Source organism: Mollisia scopiformis, assembly GCF_001500285.1.
Source record: "Mollisia scopiformis unplaced genomic scaffold LY89scaffold_28, whole genome shotgun sequence".
Classification (NCBI taxonomy): Eukaryota; Fungi; Ascomycota; class Leotiomycetes; order Helotiales; family Mollisiaceae; genus Mollisia; species Mollisia scopiformis.
In genome coordinates this window covers 513,579-533,359 of record NW_017263608.1, presented here as the reverse complement: position 1 = coordinate 533,359, position 19,781 = coordinate 513,579, and the positions used below count along the sequence as shown (strand labels likewise).

Below are 19,781 nucleotides of genomic sequence, written 5' to 3'. Positions count from 1 at the left end.
AAGTCGTGGATGGCAGGTTGGATTCAGCCTCGGCGGGAAAAACAAGTGCTTTGTCCAAACCTGGCAATTCCCCTGGTCACTGAATTATCCGATATATACGCTGGTGTTTCCCTTCTTGTTTTCTTACAACTCATCAATCGTTTTCTCTGAAATTTCTGCTCTTTCAGTCATTCGCTTTGCAAAAGTCACTCGCTTCCACAATCGTTCAATATGCTTTCCGCCTACCTCGCCGTTGGAGCTCTTGCTCTTCACACCGTCAGCGCCTGGACTTACCCAGACTGCGTATGTGTACTTTCCAGGAGTAGTTGGATCATGACTGATGATGTTTCCAGGAACCTGATAACTGCTACCGAAACTTAATGGATACTCGATTCACTGCCGAGGCCCCAAGCTTCTGCGTTGACTTCCTCTCTGCAACCACCACCGCAGCATCCGCTGTCCCAACGGATTTCGCCAACTGCGATGTTGCTGCTGCATCCTCAGCCTGCTCTTGTATGTTTCAAAGTATCGTTCTCTGTGGATGTTGCTGATACCTCCAGGCATTGTCTATACCCTTACCCACACTAGCTCTGCCTCATCCACCTCTTCCTCCGTGATCGTTTCGACCACCCCAGAGACCAGCACCTCCACATCCGCTCCATGGACTTCATCCTCAAGCTCAAGCTATGTTGTGATAAGCACACCAACCGTCACCCCATCTTCCTCTTATAGCGCCTCAAGCTCAAGCTCCTACTCCGTTGAGAGCTCCACCTCTGTCCCAATGACCACTAGCACAGTGTACACCACCACGGCAAGTCAATCGATGTAGCAGTCCTTCTACCATGCTAATTCCCTCCAGGTCTACACCGTCACAAGCTGTGCTGCAACAGTGACTGATTGCCCAGCTCGATCCACTGCAGTGACAACAGAGACCATCGCATTGTACACCACTGTCTGCCCAGTCTCTGAGGTCTCGACCCCAGTCTCAGCTCCAGTTACATCAACCTCGACCTACATGACCACCGAGACAATCACCATCAAGTCCTGCCCAGCCACCGTTCCCAACTGCCCACTTACCACCAGCTTGACCACCTACCCATGCACTACAACCTATGTGGTCACACCCACATATGCACCAACTGTACCAGTATCCAGCATACCAGCCGGAATCACCACCGTCCCAGTCTCTGGAACAGGAGCTCCAACCAAGACAACTTCGTCCGGAACTCTTGAGGTCACTGCTGCCGCCGGCCGTCTGAACGGAGGCTTGGAGATGGTCGCTGCTGCTGCTGGGTTCGTCGCTGTTGCTTTCTTGTAAGCGTGATGTGGGTGGGTGAATCGATAGATGAGTTTGATTATATAATGTCCGATATATTAACAACGAATCTTCATTTCTATAATCGAGGAATGCGACCTGATCAATCTTCAGAGTCAATGAATGTCACCTCTTTTTGATTCTCATCCCTTGTCTGTCTGCTGCACATTCCGTGAAATTGCATGTCGTTGGGTTGATGATCTCCATGTTTCATGTGACCGGTGGTGGGAGATTGAAAAGTGAGATGGCCTTCGATATTTCATCCAATAATCGCCCGAACCATTGGTGATTATTTGCATGCATGTTGGCACTCCATCTTGGTTTTACACGATGTGTCCCTTGGACCGAAACTCTCCGATCATGAAGTGCGTTAACACTGGAAGCGAAAAGACCGAAGCAGATTGTAAGTTGAAGCTCTAATCTGAGACAAGCAAATTAGCGAAGGAAAGTGCTTGTGAGCCAAATGTCATCACATTATATTTTTCCGCAGATTGGGTGGGAGCTTGATTCCGAAGTTGAACAGCAGGATTTATTATTATAGTCAAACGGAGGAAGGAAGTAAGGACTCACCCGCTGATGAACGCCCCTGAATTATTCCTCAAATTGGACATAACTAAGCCTTCTCTCCGTCAGGGAGACGATGACTTCGGAGAAAAGGTAGATGTAGAACCAGGATATGAGGGATCACCCAATATCAAAGGACTTTTCCTTGAGCCAGACTTAAGTACACGAGATGTATGTACAGAATGAGTATAGAGCTTAAGCTTGAGAGTTGAAGTGAAGACAGAGAAGGAAGACATGTTGTAAATCAAAAGTATATCTCTTCATGGCCATCAGTGTGGCCTCAATGCACCTTCCTCATGAAACGCGTACTTCCCATGGATGTACTGTCGAAGCCTCTTCCCCCAAAATGCAACAGGCATCCCAATACAACCAACGATCAAGATCATCAGCCCAAGCTCAATATTGGATCCAGCGTATCCTTGAGACTGGACCCAAGGCATGATACTGAAACTTAATCCAAAGCTCGCCATGTAGCTCAATCCAAAGACAACTACGACGGCAGGAGCAGCCCAACGAGGAAAAGCTTCTGTGATCCAAAGAGTGCTTGCTGTGGCTAAGCTTGCAAAAGCGAAGCTGTTCAAGGCATACGAAACATAGACCCAAATCGAATTCCATTTCCATTCAGCTGTCAAACCATAAAGTACCACGCTGGCGACAGCACCGAGCACGGGTAGAATAAATGCTGGGAGATAGTGTTCAGCATCTCGAACACCACGATTGTTTATTGCAAGGCGGCGGGAGATCCACGAGATCAGTATTCCGGAAGCAGGCCAAGCGATCAACGAGCCCACCGCACCAGCCAAGTTCACCAAGGCTGTGACGTGGATTGGGAGGGAATAGGGTGGCGCGCTGAGGACAGCTGCATAGGTTTCTCCGATTGATAACATGCAGGCTAAGACAAGAGCCGAGAGTAAAGCAACCCAAAAGACCAAGGGATTGATCAGACAGAGAAAGACTTGTGGATAGCAGGCGAACATGGAGGTCCAACCACCCCTCGTTTTGCCCCATATGCGCAGCTCGCTGTTTGTGTATCCCCAGACATTCTGGCCTGGGGTGTCGGGGAGTTCCTTTCCACCAGGAACCTCTTCCCATGATTCGTAAATTTCAACTTTTTCAGTGGCACCTTGGACGACGATGCGTCCATCAAAGGCGAGGGCTGGGCGAATGAAGTACGTTTCCGGAAACAGAAAAAAGGCGAGGACGATGGAAATACTGCACGGAATGATCCAGATGAGATAGAATGATCTCCAATTCGTGCCAGCATTCGTCATCTGCGGGACCAGAGAGAAGATGGAGCCTGTTATGAAACCGACAACAGACCAAACCATCGCGATCGCTTGAGGGCGTTGATGAATGAAGGTCAAGTCGATAATCATGAGCAAGATCTAAATCTATCAGATGAATTCCTCAATCGCAGGTAGGAAACTTACTGTGCTTGTTGAAAACCCTTCTGCGAGACCTTGTAGACAAGTCGCTGCCAACATCTGATAAAAGCTACCTGCTATTCCAGCCCATATGGTTGACAGTGTCAGAAGGACTGTACAAAGAAGGAAGACAGGTCGTCTGCCAAGGGCTAATGTAAGTGGAATCCACAGAAACGCGCCAAATCCCATGAACAGCGTGGGTGCTGATAGAAGTGCGGTGAGGGGAAATGGTTTGGTTTCCTGCAAAATGTCAGTGGAAAACTTGTTCATCGAACTCGGAGCATACTTCTAGAGTGAACTCTATTGCCAAAGGCTTGAACATCAAACTGGGGCCTTGAACCACCACAAGGCCGGTCACAGAGTAGAAGAGTAAAGCAAGAACGGCACCAGCACGCTTCCTCGCACTCCAATTCAGAGGGTCTCGATGAGACCTCGTTGGAATTGGTAAGCTGAGAACGCGACCATCGGAGCTGATGAGATATACACTCCCATTGAGGTCACGAGACTCACGCTTGGACGTGTTCGACGAGGTGTCAGATGCCATAGCTTTTGATTTACTTTGTGGATCCGGGGAGGAAACACTGTGGATTTATACGAAGAGGCACACCATGACGGCTCCTCCAAAAGAGGGCAAGCCAAAGATCAAATTCTCGGGTTTCAGTACGAGACAAAGCTCTGCCAACTTGGCGAACTATTGCAATGCAGATCAGTATCTCGAAAAACTCTAATCATATGACGAACGACAGCTGTGGGTCCAAGTTCTCTCTGCACGACAGGAAATTTAGAGTTTGAGTTTCAAAACTTGAAACTATCGAGGTTGGGCGCTTTGCCTGTGATGTCGGGTCCAGACAAGAACTGAAGCCAAGAGTTCAGTGATATCCCAAAAGGGTCTAAGAAAAGCTTAATGATGAGAGGTAAAACGTGTGATGGTTTGGTGGTGAATTTCTGGACTCGGAAGCTTGGCGACGCTGGCCGCCGAAAGGTCCGATTGTTTCGAGAGGATTGATATCTCCAGAGGAGTATGCGGTGGATCACTGCATTGATGATGATTCTTCGTTTGGGATGTTCAAAGGTGGTTCAATGATCGATGTCTTTCGTGGTTAACGCCTGGTGTCGGTTGGCTTTCTGCCTGAGGAGTACAGCGGCCTTAATCAGGTCGCGACATCCAAGCTGCGAGGCTGCCTCGATTCTCGATCGCACACGAGTAAGTGTGAATTTTCATCCAGAACGACTGACAAATCTCTAGGTCGATTGAAATTGCAACGAAGCCGAGTCTTGCCCGCCGCTCTCCCCTCCTCTACGTACCTCCAATCTGCAAAGCTTCCTCGCTCATTCGTCATACTCGAAGCCCTATCCCATCAGTACCGAGCATACCAGCGCAAGCTCTTTCGCAGGCGGCGGAGAGAACATAATTTGATGATAGAGCCATGGCAGCATTCATAAGTGCGGGCTTGAATTGAGAGGCATTTGAGTCGACGGCTGCAACGAGCGGACAAGGTCGAACCCTGGTGGGAAGGATTCTTTCTGCGGACGATTGGTATTGGTAGAGCTTGGCCGCGACTCTTTGGAGAAAGTTCTTCCAGCTTGCAAGCCTTCACCGCATCGCAAGTGTTGCCCTGGACTGGAGACATCAGACACGAGCATAGAGTTTTGTTCTGCCACAAGCCTGGATGGACAAGGACTTGATACTGGTTTCCAACAGGTCTAGATCCACCCATGTCTGCCCTTGCAGCAATGCTTCTCGATCTGGCAGACAAGACTCTTTACATGATAGATGCCTTGAGGAACGTGCAGAATGGCAGAGTGCCAGACATGCCCACAACCGAGCCTGGACACAAGGTGCTCAAGGCTCTCTTGCCAACAATTTCTTTCGGCATCAAGGAGGTATTCGAACTATTTCGTCTGCGAAGTTGGTCTTCCATGCCTTTCTACCTCTTCTGTCCTCATCTCAGCTTTCTGTCCATTTCGCTCCAAGCAGAAGTGTTTGAATGCAGAGGAAATATTCTATCTGGGACTGCAGCCCTGTTGTAGATTCCGCGCTGTCGTCTTACTTGCACCACTCCATTGGCATGATGGATAGCAAGAATGATGGAATCCCATTCCTTCAGTTCTCTGCTCAATCCGTTTCGTGCTTCTCGCTCGAGACATCATATGTTAACAACCACACCATGAATTATCAAATCACTCATATTCTGCTTCTTTCTTCACATCGTAGGATTTCAGCATAAAGTTTCGGTCGTGTACGAACTGTGTCTCTGGACAACTGCAACAACGTTCATCAGTTTAGAGCTTCCCCTAGCTCAGCAGACGCCAAGGACCATGGAGTATTAACGCCGCTCATCGCAATGGAACAATCCTCTTCTGAACAGTCTGGTGTTCATCCCTCGGGTGACGGATTTTGCCCTTATATATGTGATGTTGGCAAGCGGGACAGGGTTCCAGTTCTGTTGCAGGTGAACATTCACATAATGGCTCATCAATGCAGGAGTTTGCGTACACTACCAATTGACTGAATTGACAGGTTATCTTCTCCCGCGCCACACTTTGAACTTCTCGAATCTGATCCGGTGTTATTAAGTATTCGTTTGCAGTATCGGTGGCCAGAGTAGGGTTTGAGGATAGCCGTTTCTCGACGCATCTTTGTGATGGGGAGCTTCTTTCAATCTGATTTCTCCTCATAGATTCTGGCTAATGGTAGACTTGATGCGCAACCTTCACCAGCTCCGTCATCTACCCAGGTACTAACAAAACCGTTGATACACGTGACTCTCCCCCACGACCACTGACCCAATGCCGAAGTCGTCCCTTGCATTAGTAAATTGCTAGCATGGGTGCCCGGGATGCTTGCCGAAGCCTATCTACAGTACAGCCCAGGAAGGGAAACCCCTTCGAAAATCTTGGTTGCGCGTCTGATAACGAATTTCTACACATGCAAGTCGCAGTGGAAAGGGGCGTTGCGTTGCCGACTTCAGTTCTTTCTTTTTGTTCAATAATGTCGCTCTGTTCCCTCCAATATCTCTATCTGACTCCCTGTAAAGCCCTTCTCCTTTTTCAGATAAACATTGGCGCTATCATGATGGCTTCACCGCGCCATCGCGTGCTCACTGCTCCATTATTTCCATTCAAGGTTTCTGCGCACAGATTTTATGGACCCAAGGAGATCATTAACCTTGAGAACAAGCGGGTCTCTCGTATCTCGCAGATTGCATCCTGTCTTCTTAATGGAGAGCAATCCCACATCTTTCTCGGTCGCAAATCCTCGTCCCTGAGTATATCTCCAGATGCCGACCATGATTCTGCGGGCGCTCTTGTTGTTATGTGGCTTGTCCACCATTGTCCTGGCACAAGTGCAATACATGGGGATGAACATAGCTGGATTTGACTTTGGCTGTGCGACCAATGGAACCTGCAATTTCACGACAATGTTGCCGCCGTTGACGTCTTTGGGAGGTTCGGATGGAGCTGCGCAGATGCAGCATTTTCGAGATGACGATATATTCAATACCTTCAGACTACGTGAGTAGTTCTCGGCATCTCTCCTGATACCCCCTAACAATTCTCTAGCTGTCTCTTGGCAATATCTCGTCGCCAACGATATGGGAGGCACCCTCGACGCAACGAACTTTGGCAAGTACGACAAGTTGGTGCAGACATGTCTTGCCACAGGAGCATATTGTGTGATTGATATACACAATTATGCACGATGGAACGATCTTGTTATCGGACAAAGTGCTGGGGCTCCTACCAACGAGCAATTCGCAGATCTATGGTCACAGCTCGCCACGAAATACAAAGACGATGCAAAGATTGTCTTCGGACTCATGAATGAGCCACACGATCTTGACATCGTAGCTTGGGCTGCCACTGTGCAAGCAGCAGTGACCGCGATTCGACAAGCTGGGGCTACAACTCAGATGATTCTGCTGCCGGGCACAAATTTCACTTGTGCCGTTACGTTCACGAGTACTGGAAGTGCAAGTGCGTTGATGGGGGTGACAAATCTGGATAATTCGACAACGGGGCTGGTGTTTGATGTTCATCAGTATTTGGATTCGGATAACTCTGGTACACATTCGACGTGTTCCGTAAACACGACTGCGGGTTTCGAAGATTTGGCAACTTGGCTCAGGTCGAATGGCAGGCAGGCAATTGTAGCAGAGACGGGAGCTGGAAGTGACCCTTCGGTATGTCTTCCTCACTTGAATTCTGGTTCCGCTGCATCACCAAGAGAGATGCTAACTGTTTCAGTGTTTGGTTTACTTCTGTGCCCAAAACACGGTCATTCAAGAGAATTCCGATGTCTTCATCGGCTTCATCGGATGGGCAGCAGGTTCATTTGCCGCTGATTACGTCCTTTCCATGACACCCTCCGAAGCTACAAACGGCAAGTGGACCGACAACACTCTCGTGTCAGAATGTGTGATTGCACCTTGGCTGGTAAACAATACAGTGATCGCAGCAGAGTACTCGAGTGCTCTGACGGCAATACCAACAGCAACGAGCTCAAGTGCCAGCCCGACAAGTACGAAGAAGGGCGATGCGGGAAGCTTGAGAGTACGAAGAAAGGATGTGGAAGTTGTTGTAGGGATTTTAGTAATGATTAATATAGTAATATGATACCTTCCTGAGATTGGCACCTTGTCACCGTGAGATATCAGATGTTCCAGAGGAAACTTACTGATTGTCTTTTCATTTCTAAGAGAAACAGTCTCCAACTGAGCGGAGTAACTTGCCCAGATGAACGGACTGTTCCATCTTCCAGGCTGAACACCTTGATGCTTGCAGAGAGAATTCAGCAGGGAGCAACTAAGCTTAAACTCATCGCGGGTACCGTCGATTGAGCATCCTCGAGGGTCATGAATGCCAAGCCACTACTCTTTATGATCAGATCGCAGCCTCCGGGCTCTGTCTAGAACGGACTTGCAGAAATTTTTGCACTTGAAGCACTCAGGACCTTGCCATCTTTTCATCTCGAGTGCTGTGAAAGACTGTCAATTCCGCGCATGGTGCCTTTGTGAATTGCTTGACGAGTAGCATGGCTGCTCACAATTGCACATATCACGTTCAATGAAACATTCCACCATTGAAGACGAGGTAGAAACACCTTTCTCGGCTTTGGGTCATTCTCACAGGTAGCTGTCAAGATTCAATCTGTTATGATCTCGAATCGTACTTGATTTTGATCAACAGTAGCAGAGCTAACTCAACATAATTTCAAAATCAACACTGCAATGTTCGTTCTCTTGACGGCATTCTTGGCTCAAATGTCTATTGAAGTAACACTGTAAATACTACCGCACTCTTTATGGATAGATAGTATATGTCTCCGTGATAGTTGTGCTCTGCAAAAAGCTCAGTATGTCTCTCAAAGTCCAACTCTTGGAAACTTACCAGCGTAACATAATATGATGTGCTCGTCGTGGTGGGAGACGTGACAATGGACGGAAGTGCAGAAGTGATGATACACGAGCAACCAGGATCCAATCGCCCATAATAGTACCATGCAGTCAAATAATCAGGCACAGTGAAATCCCGCTTTAACAATGCTGCTGCAATTTGAGGCATCGGCAGAGGAGTAATACTTGGCGGGGCCGAGACAGTTGATTTGGGTTTTGCTGTTGAAGTCATGATCATGGATGATCTGGATATGTGTTATTTCAGGTTCATTGGGTCTTCCCCAACTACTTACGAAGTCGTTGTTGGTGTGAACATGATCAGACTGTATGCCGTGGACGTCGAAGTCGTTGTCCCACCTGTTGCATTGATAATAGATAGATCTGTGACTAACGGTCGTAGAAACTCAGAACAGAAAGCTGTTGCGTTGAGTATGACCGATGCAGGACTGTTTGAGGTCAGACTTTGTCGACTCAAAAGATGATGAATGATAATACGGATTCTCGATGCTGCTAGCCACAGCGTAATACTCTCCAGTACTGCAAGCTACGATGTTTCAAACTCATCAATCTTTTGAGTCGATCTCGGATCTCCTTGTCCTAGCAACATACCAACATCAAATGTCCACGGACCAGGGCTACACCATGCACAGCCAGAGCTAGTGACATCCCTTTTCTCAATGCCATTATTATCAAAAGGGCCAGCACCGATTGTACCAAACAAACACAGAAGTGCGGAAAGGATGGCAAGTAGCTTCATGTTGGAAATAAGTCTGGAGACGAGAAATCCTGTAAGAATCGACGACTAAAGTTAAACTGAACGGGGAATGAGATCTAGAAGTATGCAAAAATGGATAAAGACAAACAACACGATAGATTCAATCTAAAAACGGTCGCTGTTTTATGTTCCGGAGAAGGTCACTGGTCAACTATGGTTGATACTGGAAGCGAGTTTCGGGGAGGGATGAAAGAAGGCTAATTGTGGGGTTCACATATTTATCCCGACACACTCTTATGATGAGAAGTTTTGCTCTATATGACCAAACATTGGTATACGATATCGCATGGCCCAATCCACACCTCAAGCACTGTATGCTGGAGGTTCAGCAGCATACTCTGGAGGTCTACCCACCCCCACCTCCATGCCGTTTGCGAGTCTCTCAAAAGCAGCAGCCCTAACCTGCTGCAACTCGCTCCTCTGTCTATCCAGCACAGATTTTGCTCGAGTCACCTCGGACTGAGCTCTCGATATCCTCTGATCCGCAGCCTGCATCTCTCTGTTCAAATTCGATTGCGCATGTGATAGTTGTCCCATCGATTCATGAATCCTGTCGCGCATTGCCATATCCGAGAAAATATTGTCAAAGACCACATTGCTCATAAAATCCATCTGAGCAACGCGCATATCCCCAAGATGTCCTACAGCAGGCTGGACTCTCTGAGCTTGGGTCACTAGCATCTCCACTTGAGAAACGTTTTGCTGACATCTGCTGAGAGCGTTGTTCTCTGCCATCTCTGCAAAGGTTCCTCCAACTCCCCAGACATCAGCTGTAGCTGAGCTTCCTGCATCTTGGATATCTCCCATTGCACGCTTGAGAAATTTGTCTGCGTCGCCCAGAATCGCACGTGCCTGTGTCTCTGTGCTGGAGAGAAGTTGGTCAACGTTGAAATTGTTCTCCGCTTCGCGGACTTCCCTCTCTTTCGCATCCTCTTCTGGCATCTCGGGTGTCGGTCCTTCAAAGATTGAGTTGTAAAGAGCATCCCGCTCAACTCCCGCTCGATTATGGACTTTGACAATTGCAAGTAGGTCAGCACTGGCCTTTGTCGCATCGGCGAGAGTCCGGTTCAATCCCTCGAGGCCTTTCTTAGTTCTGAGTTGAAGAGCGACAGCATCAAGCCATTCTTTCTCCTCTTTCGTAGCCTGCTCGGCGAATTTCTCCTTCTTTCCTCCCAGATTGTATGCCAATCGTCTCATGTGAGAGTCACGATACTTTTGGTGATCCTCATATTCTCGTGCAACTTGTTCATTGACATCCGCAAGCTTGTTCTCCTCAATGGAGATCTGCTTCTTCAGATTTCCAACATAATTCTGACTTTGTTGGTATGCGGATACAGAATATGCTGTCTCGGAACGTGTTTGAGAGAGTCTGGAGTTTTCGGCAGCAGCAGACTGGAGTCTGTCTCGGATGCTCGTCATTGCATCGATTGAACGAAATTTAGACTTGCTCTTTTGAAATGTTTGCCTTTATCGAAGACAAACACAATCAGCTGAAGAGGTGCGGCGATGATGATTGTATATGAACCCCATTTGCGGCACAGCAGATGGCGGGATGTTGGTGGCTTGGCTGGGGTGTGGCTGTGCCTAGACTTCTTGAGCGCATCATGATCAACATGGGATTTGGACGACGAAACTGAAATAATTGGATTGATGTAATCGCAGCTGAGTGGGTTGGGGATGCATCAGTCGTGGGAAAGTGAAACTTCAGATGGCCAAACGTGGTTCTCTCAATTTGAGATCTCGGCTGAGTACCGACGACTTGGCTTCTGGAGTGAGGGTTTATTGAAACTTATCCTTGACTGATAACACTTGCAGCTTATTCTTTCTAACTTCCGAGCCGGGTCCGTATATTAAAAGCATGATGCCAAATCACTTGGCTCTTGGGAAGAAAACTCTCCGCGAAAATGTATAGACCCCATGAAGGAGTGGCGAATCACGTGCGCCCGTGACTGAAACGATGAGATGACCTCGAACACAGCGCCAGAAACCCATCTCCTGCTTAGTCCGTTGGTACAGTGCAGCGAGGAAATATTACACGCTTTTAGATCAAAAGTATTGTTTGCTTTTTCTATTGACCAGAAAAGCCGTAAGACAAAAAAGAGGGGCTAGAGGTGCTCAAGGAATGTAAGGAGAACTGCTCAACCTCGCTCGATTTTTCTCCATTGATTGTGACGTCTTAACATCTTCTGACCAAATGACTTGAACCTTCTGACACGAATCGAACATTCAAAGAACACGTCCACACTTGCGTTGTCATCTGGGATCTGACTGGGAAGGAAGGAGCAAACTGCATCCCGGTATCTTGACAGACAACGCGTCGTTGTTTGTTGACCCAGCGAGATGGCCAGCTGAGATCAAAACGAAATGACCAGATCTCGGATGAAAGTAGTCCTGGCTCCGTACTGGGATGGAACGTTGCTTGCATTAGACCTCGAGCTTGGAAGGTAGTGTATGTATGTACCTAGGTATGTAGTTCTGAGTTTTGTTTGCGAACGCAAGGCGAGCGTTTATGTACAATGCAGGAGGCAATCTCCAGCGAGCGAGCTTCCACATGGATCTCGGCAAACGCGCCGACGCGCTGGCGAAATGATGATAAACGTCCGCGCGCGAACCCCGCAGAGCTTGGGAACCTGAGCAAATTGCTCGCTGATATTCTACGCGAATGACAAGGTCAAATGGCAGTTCCAGCCGTTCGAGGCTCGCTCGTATGTCCGTCTGTTGCTTTTATCCGCCATCATTATTACTGTTACTGTACATACTGCATTCATCAGGCGTGCTCATTTGGATCATTTGCGGACCGGGAATTATTCCTAGCGTGCGCGTTTGACTTTGCTGTTGTCTGTTTTCGGGTCATGCGGCGAGGTTATCGTGATTGGCCTGCGGGCCCCCCTTTACCCCGACCCCTTTTCTATTCGCAACGCTTGCTTTGTCCGGGACACTACACCGTTGCTGTCGACGGCAGGTCCCCCGGGTCTGTGAGATGGTGGCTGCACGATGAGGAACGTGATATAGGCGCAGGAGCCAATTTTGATAGTCACTCCAGTCCAGTCTACAAGGTGCAAGGACACGATCCCACGAACCACCGTGCGCCCTGGACCAACTGCCGCTTGTGGATGGCGGGTGTGGAGACTCGACGGACCACGTCTTCCATCTGAGACAGAGCATATATGAACGTCTTGACATCCCAACTTCATCTTATGGAGGCAGTGCTTTGCTCTCGCCCTCACCCTCGCTGTGTTACTTCATTAGACTTTGATACATAATCTTAATGTTGCTGGAATCATGTGTCTTCTCAATCTTCTTCTACATTCGTTTATAGGTCTTATCTTCATTCAAGTTGCCAGAGCCGATCCTTCTTCCTATCAATGGCAAGACTCTCTCACCAGTGATGCTGCTCCTGACTGGCAAAAGTATGTGCGATCTCCTCCAAATCAGATCGTACGTCCTGTGGCCGTCCTCACCAATTATACCCAAGGGAACGTGACTAATCCCAATGGTCTCCTCACGGGAAAAGGAGCGACAACTTTCACCAGAACAAATATATCTGCAGGTACTGAGAAAGATGTACTCCCAACCATTGTGGTCGACTTTGGACAGAACATTGTAGGTTATCTCTCCATCAAATTTGGTGGAGCAAGCTCTTTCAACGACACTCCTGGTTTGCCCGGAATCCGATTAGCCTTCTCGGAAACACTCCAGTATCTGACTAACGTCTCCGATTTCTCAAGATCGTACAATGTAAGACTCTTACGATATGATAGAATAGCCTGCTGACATGACAAGGGAGACACAATTACCCCAGGAAGTGACCAGGTAAGCAGAGGTATCTATGGATTGATGAATTTCAATTGACCACGTGATCAGATTGCCGTCAACCCATATCCGTACACCTGGACTGATGTTCATGGCTGTGAGTACGGAAACCAAGTTTGCGATGATGGCCTTCATGGATTCAGATATGTGAAAATCTACTTGGACTCTCTTCCCGCGGATGCGCCATACACAACTTCCTATGGAACTGTATCAATTGATTCAATGAGCCTGAATTTCTCTGCATTCCTTGGCACTCCCAACACCTTCACGGGATGGTTTGAAAGTTCTGACGACCAACTCAATCAATGGTGGTATGATGGTGTATATACTACAGATATGTGCACAGACACATTCGGAGCGAACGACTCAGACCCAAGAGGGGCCGCAAGTCCAAGTCTCCTTGGGAAGTTGGTGATCCTTGATGGAGCGAAACGTGATCGTGACCCATATGTTGGCGATCTTGCTGTCTCGGCACGAACTTCATACCTGAGCCATAATCTTCCTCAGGCAGCTCGGAATGTTCTTGCTGATCTGGCAGATCATCAACGAGCTGATGGGTGGATTCCACCCGCTAGCATGTAAGTCACATAGCCATGTATCTCTACGCCTGCTGATTTTCCTAGCAACAACTACACTCTCCCGCTTCTTGATTATCCACTGTGGTGGGTCGTCTGTAGCTATGATCTCCTCATGTATACCGGAGACGTAGCCTATATCCAGCAATACTACTCGAATATTGTGCAAGTCCTCGATACATTCTACCCCTCAGTCACGAATACTCAAACTCAACTCATTTCCAAAGGCATTGGAATCTCTGGAGGTTATGGTGATTATGCTTTCTTACCCCGAAGTGGACCAGTAACCTACTACAATGCCCTCTATGTTCTCGCCCTCGACAATGCTGCGTCGATTGCCACCTTCCTCGACGGAAAGCAAGCAGATGCAGCTCGGTGGACAGCTCGAGCACAGAACGTGTCCGCATCTCTCAATAAGTACAATTTCGACATCACGAATGGTGCATTTTTCGATGGGACTTGTGGCGGAGAGGCGTATTGCGAAACTCATGCTCAGGATGGAAACAGTCTCAGCATTGTCACTGGGGTAGCAAATGCCACTCGTGCCAATCAAGTACTCTCCTACCTCGCAACACACAACGCGCGACCATACGGGAACTCTTTCTATGACAATGATGCCATCGGGGCGGGATTTTCTCAGCGTGTCTACGCTTTCATCTCATATTTCGAGATCGAAGCTCGATTTATCGTTGGTTCAGCAAGCTCGGCGCTTGAGGAGATCCGAAGACTCTATGGTTGGATGGCTAACCACGACCCAACGATCACTCAATGGGAGGGAATTGGAGCCGATGGGATTCCATATGAAGGCGCATACACCTCAATGGCACATGGATGGGCAACTGGGATCGTCCCCGCACTCACCAACTACATCCTTGGTGTCATTCCTCAAGGTCCTGGCTTCTCGGTCTACAGCGTCAAACCGATTCCAGGAGATGTGAAGTGGGCGAAAGGAGTTGTTCCTACTCCGCATGGACCTATCACAGTGAGCTGGAACAGTAACCCTTCGCAGGGGCAATTCTACATCAGTACCACGGGGCCAGCCGGGACGAAGGGCACAGTATATGTCCCAGTTGCAAATGCAAGTGTAGCAGTATATTTGGACTCAAATCCTGTTCCACAGATGAATGGGACTCAATCGTCTGCGAGTCAGGATGTTGGATATGTTGCCGTCCCGATAAACGATGATCAGACGCATGTCATCACTGTAGGATTTCAAATGAATTAATGCGCCTTTGGCACCACTCATTCTTCTATGAGGCTCAATCATGAATGTCAATGACAAGTGATCTCTGCCAGGTTGTAGTTTATGAACTATGAGTAAGCCATCAAGATATGCGGGGTAGCATGAAGCTTAAGGGTACAGTTCCGTCATCGCGGGGTCATCCACCGGCTGAATCACAAATCACAGCGAAAGACTCGGAAGGATGTTGAGCACCACAAACGTGATGAAGACCATTTAGGGTCTTCCATGCGAGATACTGTCCTCCACCAAAGATTCGCCATTTATGTCATGATCCTCGTCGGACATTATGTCGACCAACAGAAACGCCGGATTTAAGTAGCGGAATTAACCTTGTTCACGCTTCCCACGCCGGACTCGAAAGAAGTCCGAACTCTGTCTGCGTATGATACACGTTCTTTCGAGATCGGTTGACTTCTATTTAAACGACGTAGAGTTCACATACTGGATACCACCATCGTACTTCCCCTTCATACACATACGCACACCATCGCTCCCTTAATATCAACTCCGAAAATGGCAAGCAACGACAAGACCATCGTTCTCATCACCGGTACGTCGTGCAAGTTGAAACTGGGTCTCTCAAAGTAACTTCTGAAGGCGGCAACGGAGGTGTTGGCTACCTCACAGCGGAAGCTCTCGCAGCATCATCTCCCAACTACCACGTCATCATCACTAGCCGAAATCTAGAGAAAGGCGAGAAGGCATTAGAAGACCTCCAGAAATCCCAACCAAAGGAATCATTCTCGTTAGTCAAACTAGATGTTACGGACCACCAAACGATCACCGATGCTGCTTCTCAAGTTTCGAAAGAGTTCGGGCATATAGATGTTCTGATCAACAACGCCGGGATCATCAGCAAAGCGACTCTACTCATCAATCAACTCCGCGAAGTTTTCGAAACAAACACCTTCGGACCTGCCATTGTGACCGAGTCATTTCTTCCACTACTGGAGAAGAGTAAAGACGCGAGATTGATTTACGTTACGTCTGATCTCGGCTCAATCACTGAGCGGAGTGATCCTTCGGGGAAATATTACAAACTCCCAGCTGTGTCATACAGAATGAGCAAGTCTGCGTTGAACATGCTGGCAATGTGTCATCATGCTGAGCTTGGTCCTAAGGGAGTAAAGGTTTGGACGTTTAATCCAGGGTATGTGGTGACGAATTTGAGTGGAACGGGTGAAGCGGGACGGCAGGAAAGAATCAAAAACGGAGCAGGAGATGCAAAAGAGAGTGCTGAGGGTATACTGAAATTGGTCGATGGAAGGAGGGATCAAGACGTGGGGAAGTTTGTCAACAAAGATGGGATTCACCCTTGGTAGACAATGTGTGGTGAAGTTTTGGATCCGTTAATTTTTGGCATCTCGCTTGAATGATATTGTGTATCACTTGCGTTGAACAGCATCGATATTGAGTGAGAAGATGGGCGTCTGCTCTATGCTTTTTCGAACGCAGTAATCCGAGGGTTTCAAGGAAAGCCCTAACGCATTGAGATACAGGAAAGGAAATTCCAGGTCAACCCAGATTCAAGTCGCTTCGACGCCAGAGACCGCAGTCGCACCATCCTTTTCGGTTTCTTCGTCATCTTTTCCTTTTACGTCAGTTGCTTTCTCCATTGCCCAAAAGCTACCACGATAATCCTATCCACTCCCATGACCTTTCCTGCGCAGCGCAGAATCATAGACAACTTTAATTTCCCAGAACCCTTCATAGAGGGATCCCCCATTCTCAGCTTCCCAGGCTTTCCTCACCTTGATGTATCCTTTGGCTGAATCCGGTACGGCGTAGCCACAATCATCGCTTTCCCATTCGATTCTTCCGAGATATCCAGGGCCCGGAATTTAGGGGTGAAGGATCATTCTTTCGGTTCAAATTTGACAGCGTCTTTGACTGACCCGGTGATGATGAGCGGCTCCAATGGCTCGTCACCCATGGGCTCAGCAATTTCAGGGCAAATCAAGGCGCCTTTCACATCAATGTCAAAGCCGAATGTCCTCTGGCCGAGTCCCTGGTGACGAAGTATCTCCTCGTAAGTTGACTTGAGATCCAGTTTCGTAGAGCCTGCTGCGAGGTATGCTCTATGTAGAAATTTCAGTCCAGTGGAGTACCCATCGAAAGCACCGGAGAATTAATTATCTAGAGACAGTGGCAATAGAGGGGTCGTTGACGCCACGTTGGACTCAGCACCTAGTGTTGATGGTTTGGTAGGTGGATGCTATTCCGAGGAGGAATCAATCTTGGCTCTGTTGCCAATTTCACCGACAGCAGCTACTTCGTCAGCTGCATTGAAGGAGTTGAATACGTCCAAAACGTGGGAGGGTACCAACCTAGTGCAGATCTCTTCATAATTGACTGTTAGATTTGGTTTCTTCTGGCTTTCTGCTATATCGGAGTCAGGAATATGGTGCTGAGGGTTTAGAGAAGAGAAGTTGATATGAAGAAAGCCAACGGATCGTTAAGGGGCTGGGTTTGAGCCACTAATGATAGCTGCAACATCAGCGAAGATGATGTATATATGTATCCAAAAGCGAACTGGGAATTTATGTATTTTTGAAGGCGTTACTCGAAGAGATTTCTCATCAGTTCAATCAAAATGTTTCAAGTCGAGATCAAGCACGTGATACCAAGGGATTTGGGAGCGGAGTACCTCAAACACTGCTTGCCAGAAGGCTCCATTGGAAGTAGGAATAACTTTCAAACGAGTAACATAAAGTTCGTGTTCTGGAACAGTACGGTAATGTTCTCGTCAGCCGTACAACCAATTCGTAGTTACATCCACAACCATCGGCCGTACAAATATCGCCGCTGACCAATAATATGCATCTTATCCCCGCCAGCCAATGCCTCCTTCGAATGAAAAGCCACCCCACACGTCATACGCACTTTGTAAGCAATGCACATTGTTCAGCTGAATTGGCCCCAGGTTACACAGCTTCGTGCATTTGACCTCGCGATATCAACGTTGGATATATCAATTTCCGAAATAGGAAATTTTCTATCCAATGAAGTCGTGATGCGAAGTTGATGAATTCGTCAGCCGAAGCTTTCAAAGCCGTAGAAGCAAGAAGGAAAGGGATTCCATCTCGAAGTGAAAGAGACAGAGCAGTATATAAGAATGGCTGAACTCGTGTATGATAGAAGAATATCAAACCAGCGCTCATCCAGAATCACAAGATATTGTCTGCAGACAAGTCAAAAATACTTTGCTTTCACAAATTACCCAACCAATTCCTCTCCAATCTCAAATTATACCTCTAGCAATGGCAGGAGAACTCGTCCTCGTCACCGGTGGTACTGGCTTGATTGGTATCAAAATCATCCAGCTCGCCCTCAAGGCTGGCTACTCAGTCCGTGCGGCAGTTCGCTCACAAGAGAAAGCCAACGGCGTTCTTGCAACACCAACCGTCAAAGCCTTGAACCCAGGATCGAGACTCACATTCATCATCGTCCCAGATATTCTAGCTGACAATGCCTATGATGAAGCAGTCAAAGGAGTCAAATTCATCATCCATACTGCCTCTCCGGTCATCAAAGGCGAAGGCTTCACCCCCGACCAATGGGAGACTCATTTAATTGCCCCAGCGTTGAAAGGTACGACTTCAATCTTGGACGCAGCATACAAAACTTCTGGGATCGAAAGAATTGTGATTACTTCATCTGAAGTCGCCATCATCCCATGGGAGGAATTCATTGCCAAAGAGGTCGACACTGTCTTCGATGATCAATACCAGATTCCTTTCCCAGCTGGCCCGTACTCCCACGTCTTCGAAGCATATTCTGCTAGTAAAGTTCGTGCCTTGATAGCCACAAAGGAGTTCGTGAAGGAGAAGAAGCCTGAATGGGATGTGATAAATATCATGCCTTCATTCGTTGTGGGCGACAATGAAATGATCACCGACCCCAATCTCGTCGCCGATGGAACTGTCGGCGCTGCAATGGCCCAAGTCCTTGGAGGAGATAGCGGATGGGGTGCAGTTCCTTCCACCAGCGTCCACGTTGCTGATGTCGCGCGATTGCATGTGGAAGCCTTGAACCCAAAGATCGAGGGCAACCAGAGCTTTCTAGCTGTCTCAGAAGGCGAACGTGGAACCAGATGGGAGGAGGCTATCGACATTGTCAATCGCAATTACCCTCAGGCCGTGAAGAAGGGTGTTCTGCCAAACAACGGGACTGCTAGCACGAAAAGAACCAAGGTGGATGCAAGCCGTACAGAGCAGGTTTTTGGCTTTAAGTTTCAAGGTTATGAAGAGCAGGTCAAGAGTGTCGTGGATCAGTATCTTGGACTTGTGGGTGAGCAGGCAGCTTGAATGGAATGCGATTGTTTTGAAGTTTGATAGAAGAATGGTAGAATCAATGATAATAATGACTGGAGAGAGCCCAAAGATCTGCGACTTTATCCTTTGTGAGACTTCTCACATGAGATCTGCGTATGACTCGATTTAAGGAACAGCCTTATCTCGAGGCGGAATAATCAAACACTAGAGCAGATACTGTGCGATGCAATAAAAAAAGAATATGAAAGAAGAGACAGATACTAGCAAGATTACAGCGATGCAGCCTTATCGGCTAACGAACATGGGGACAAAAGTCCGTGCGTTCAGGCTGTAGAACCTCGAAATTAAAACTCTTCACATTAGGACTAAACTATCAACAACTCCACCATTATGGATCCTTTTACCACTCCACCTATGTCTCCA

General features: G+C 47.9%; 8 protein-coding genes across 8 annotated transcripts; 5 read left to right on the top strand and 3 right to left on the bottom strand.

Annotated features, from left to right (window-relative positions):
- Positions 1–210: 210 nt before the first annotated feature.
- Positions 211–1,297, top strand: LY89DRAFT_740801 (uncharacterized protein; the record flags this gene model as incomplete). Its single annotated transcript, XM_018220634.1, has 4 exons — positions 211–282; positions 333–492; positions 540–775; positions 839–1,297. 4 exons carry the CDS (start codon positions 211–213, stop codon positions 1,295–1,297), a joined length of 927 nt encoding a protein of 308 aa, XP_018064083.1.
- A 563-nt stretch (positions 1,298–1,860) lies between these two features.
- LY89DRAFT_276341 (major facilitator superfamily transporter) lies at positions 1,861–3,951 on the bottom strand. The gene is made up of 3 exons (XM_018206417.1): positions 3,569–3,951; positions 3,289–3,522; positions 1,861–3,243 (listed from the first exon to the last, which is right to left on the bottom strand). Exons 1-3 carry the CDS (start codon positions 3,824–3,826, stop codon positions 2,128–2,130), a joined length of 1,608 nt encoding a protein of 535 aa, XP_018064082.1. The 5' UTR covers positions 3,827–3,951; the 3' UTR covers positions 1,861–2,127.
- A 2,247-nt stretch (positions 3,952–6,198) lies between these two features.
- On the top strand, positions 6,199–7,911 carry LY89DRAFT_690148 (cellulase-domain-containing protein; the record flags this gene model as incomplete). The annotated part of the gene is made up of 3 exons (XM_018216041.1): positions 6,199–6,798; positions 6,847–7,466; positions 7,531–7,911. Coding segments are annotated over exons 1-3 (1,219 nt in total), but the record flags the coding sequence as incomplete, so codon positions are not given.
- Positions 7,912–8,585: 674 nt separating this feature from the next.
- Positions 8,586–9,435, bottom strand: LY89DRAFT_740798 (uncharacterized protein; the record flags this gene model as incomplete). Its single annotated transcript, XM_018220633.1, has 5 exons — positions 8,586–8,624; positions 8,674–8,923; positions 8,972–9,124; positions 9,174–9,222; positions 9,288–9,435. The coding sequence occupies 5 exons, from the start codon at positions 9,433–9,435 to the stop codon at positions 8,586–8,588; spliced, it is 639 nt and encodes a 212-aa protein (XP_018064080.1).
- A 269-nt stretch (positions 9,436–9,704) lies between these two features.
- LY89DRAFT_627975 (uncharacterized protein) lies at positions 9,705–11,242 on the bottom strand. Its single transcript, XM_018211164.1, has one exon. It carries the CDS (start codon positions 10,870–10,872, stop codon positions 9,757–9,759), a length of 1,116 nt encoding a protein of 371 aa, XP_018064079.1. The 5' UTR covers positions 10,873–11,242; the 3' UTR covers positions 9,705–9,756.
- A 1,493-nt stretch (positions 11,243–12,735) lies between these two features.
- On the top strand, positions 12,736–15,066 carry LY89DRAFT_740796 (Six-hairpin glycosidase; the record flags this gene model as incomplete). The annotated part of the gene is made up of 4 exons (XM_018220632.1): positions 12,736–13,191; positions 13,237–13,266; positions 13,318–13,844; positions 13,890–15,066. 4 exons carry the CDS (start codon positions 12,736–12,738, stop codon positions 15,064–15,066), a joined length of 2,190 nt encoding a protein of 729 aa, XP_018064078.1.
- Positions 15,067–15,597: 531 nt separating this feature from the next.
- LY89DRAFT_740795 (NAD(P)-binding protein) lies at positions 15,598–16,406 on the top strand (the record flags this gene model as incomplete). The annotated part of the gene is made up of 2 exons (XM_018220631.1): positions 15,598–15,634; positions 15,682–16,406. The coding sequence occupies 2 exons, from the start codon at positions 15,598–15,600 to the stop codon at positions 16,404–16,406; spliced, it is 762 nt and encodes a 253-aa protein (XP_018064077.1).
- A 1,834-nt stretch (positions 16,407–18,240) lies between these two features.
- Positions 18,241–19,431, top strand: LY89DRAFT_690146 (NAD(P)-binding protein). The gene has a single exon (XM_018216040.1). It carries the CDS (start codon positions 18,345–18,347, stop codon positions 19,389–19,391), a length of 1,047 nt encoding a protein of 348 aa, XP_018064076.1. The 5' UTR covers positions 18,241–18,344; the 3' UTR covers positions 19,392–19,431.
- Positions 19,432–19,781: the final 350 nt, after the last annotated feature.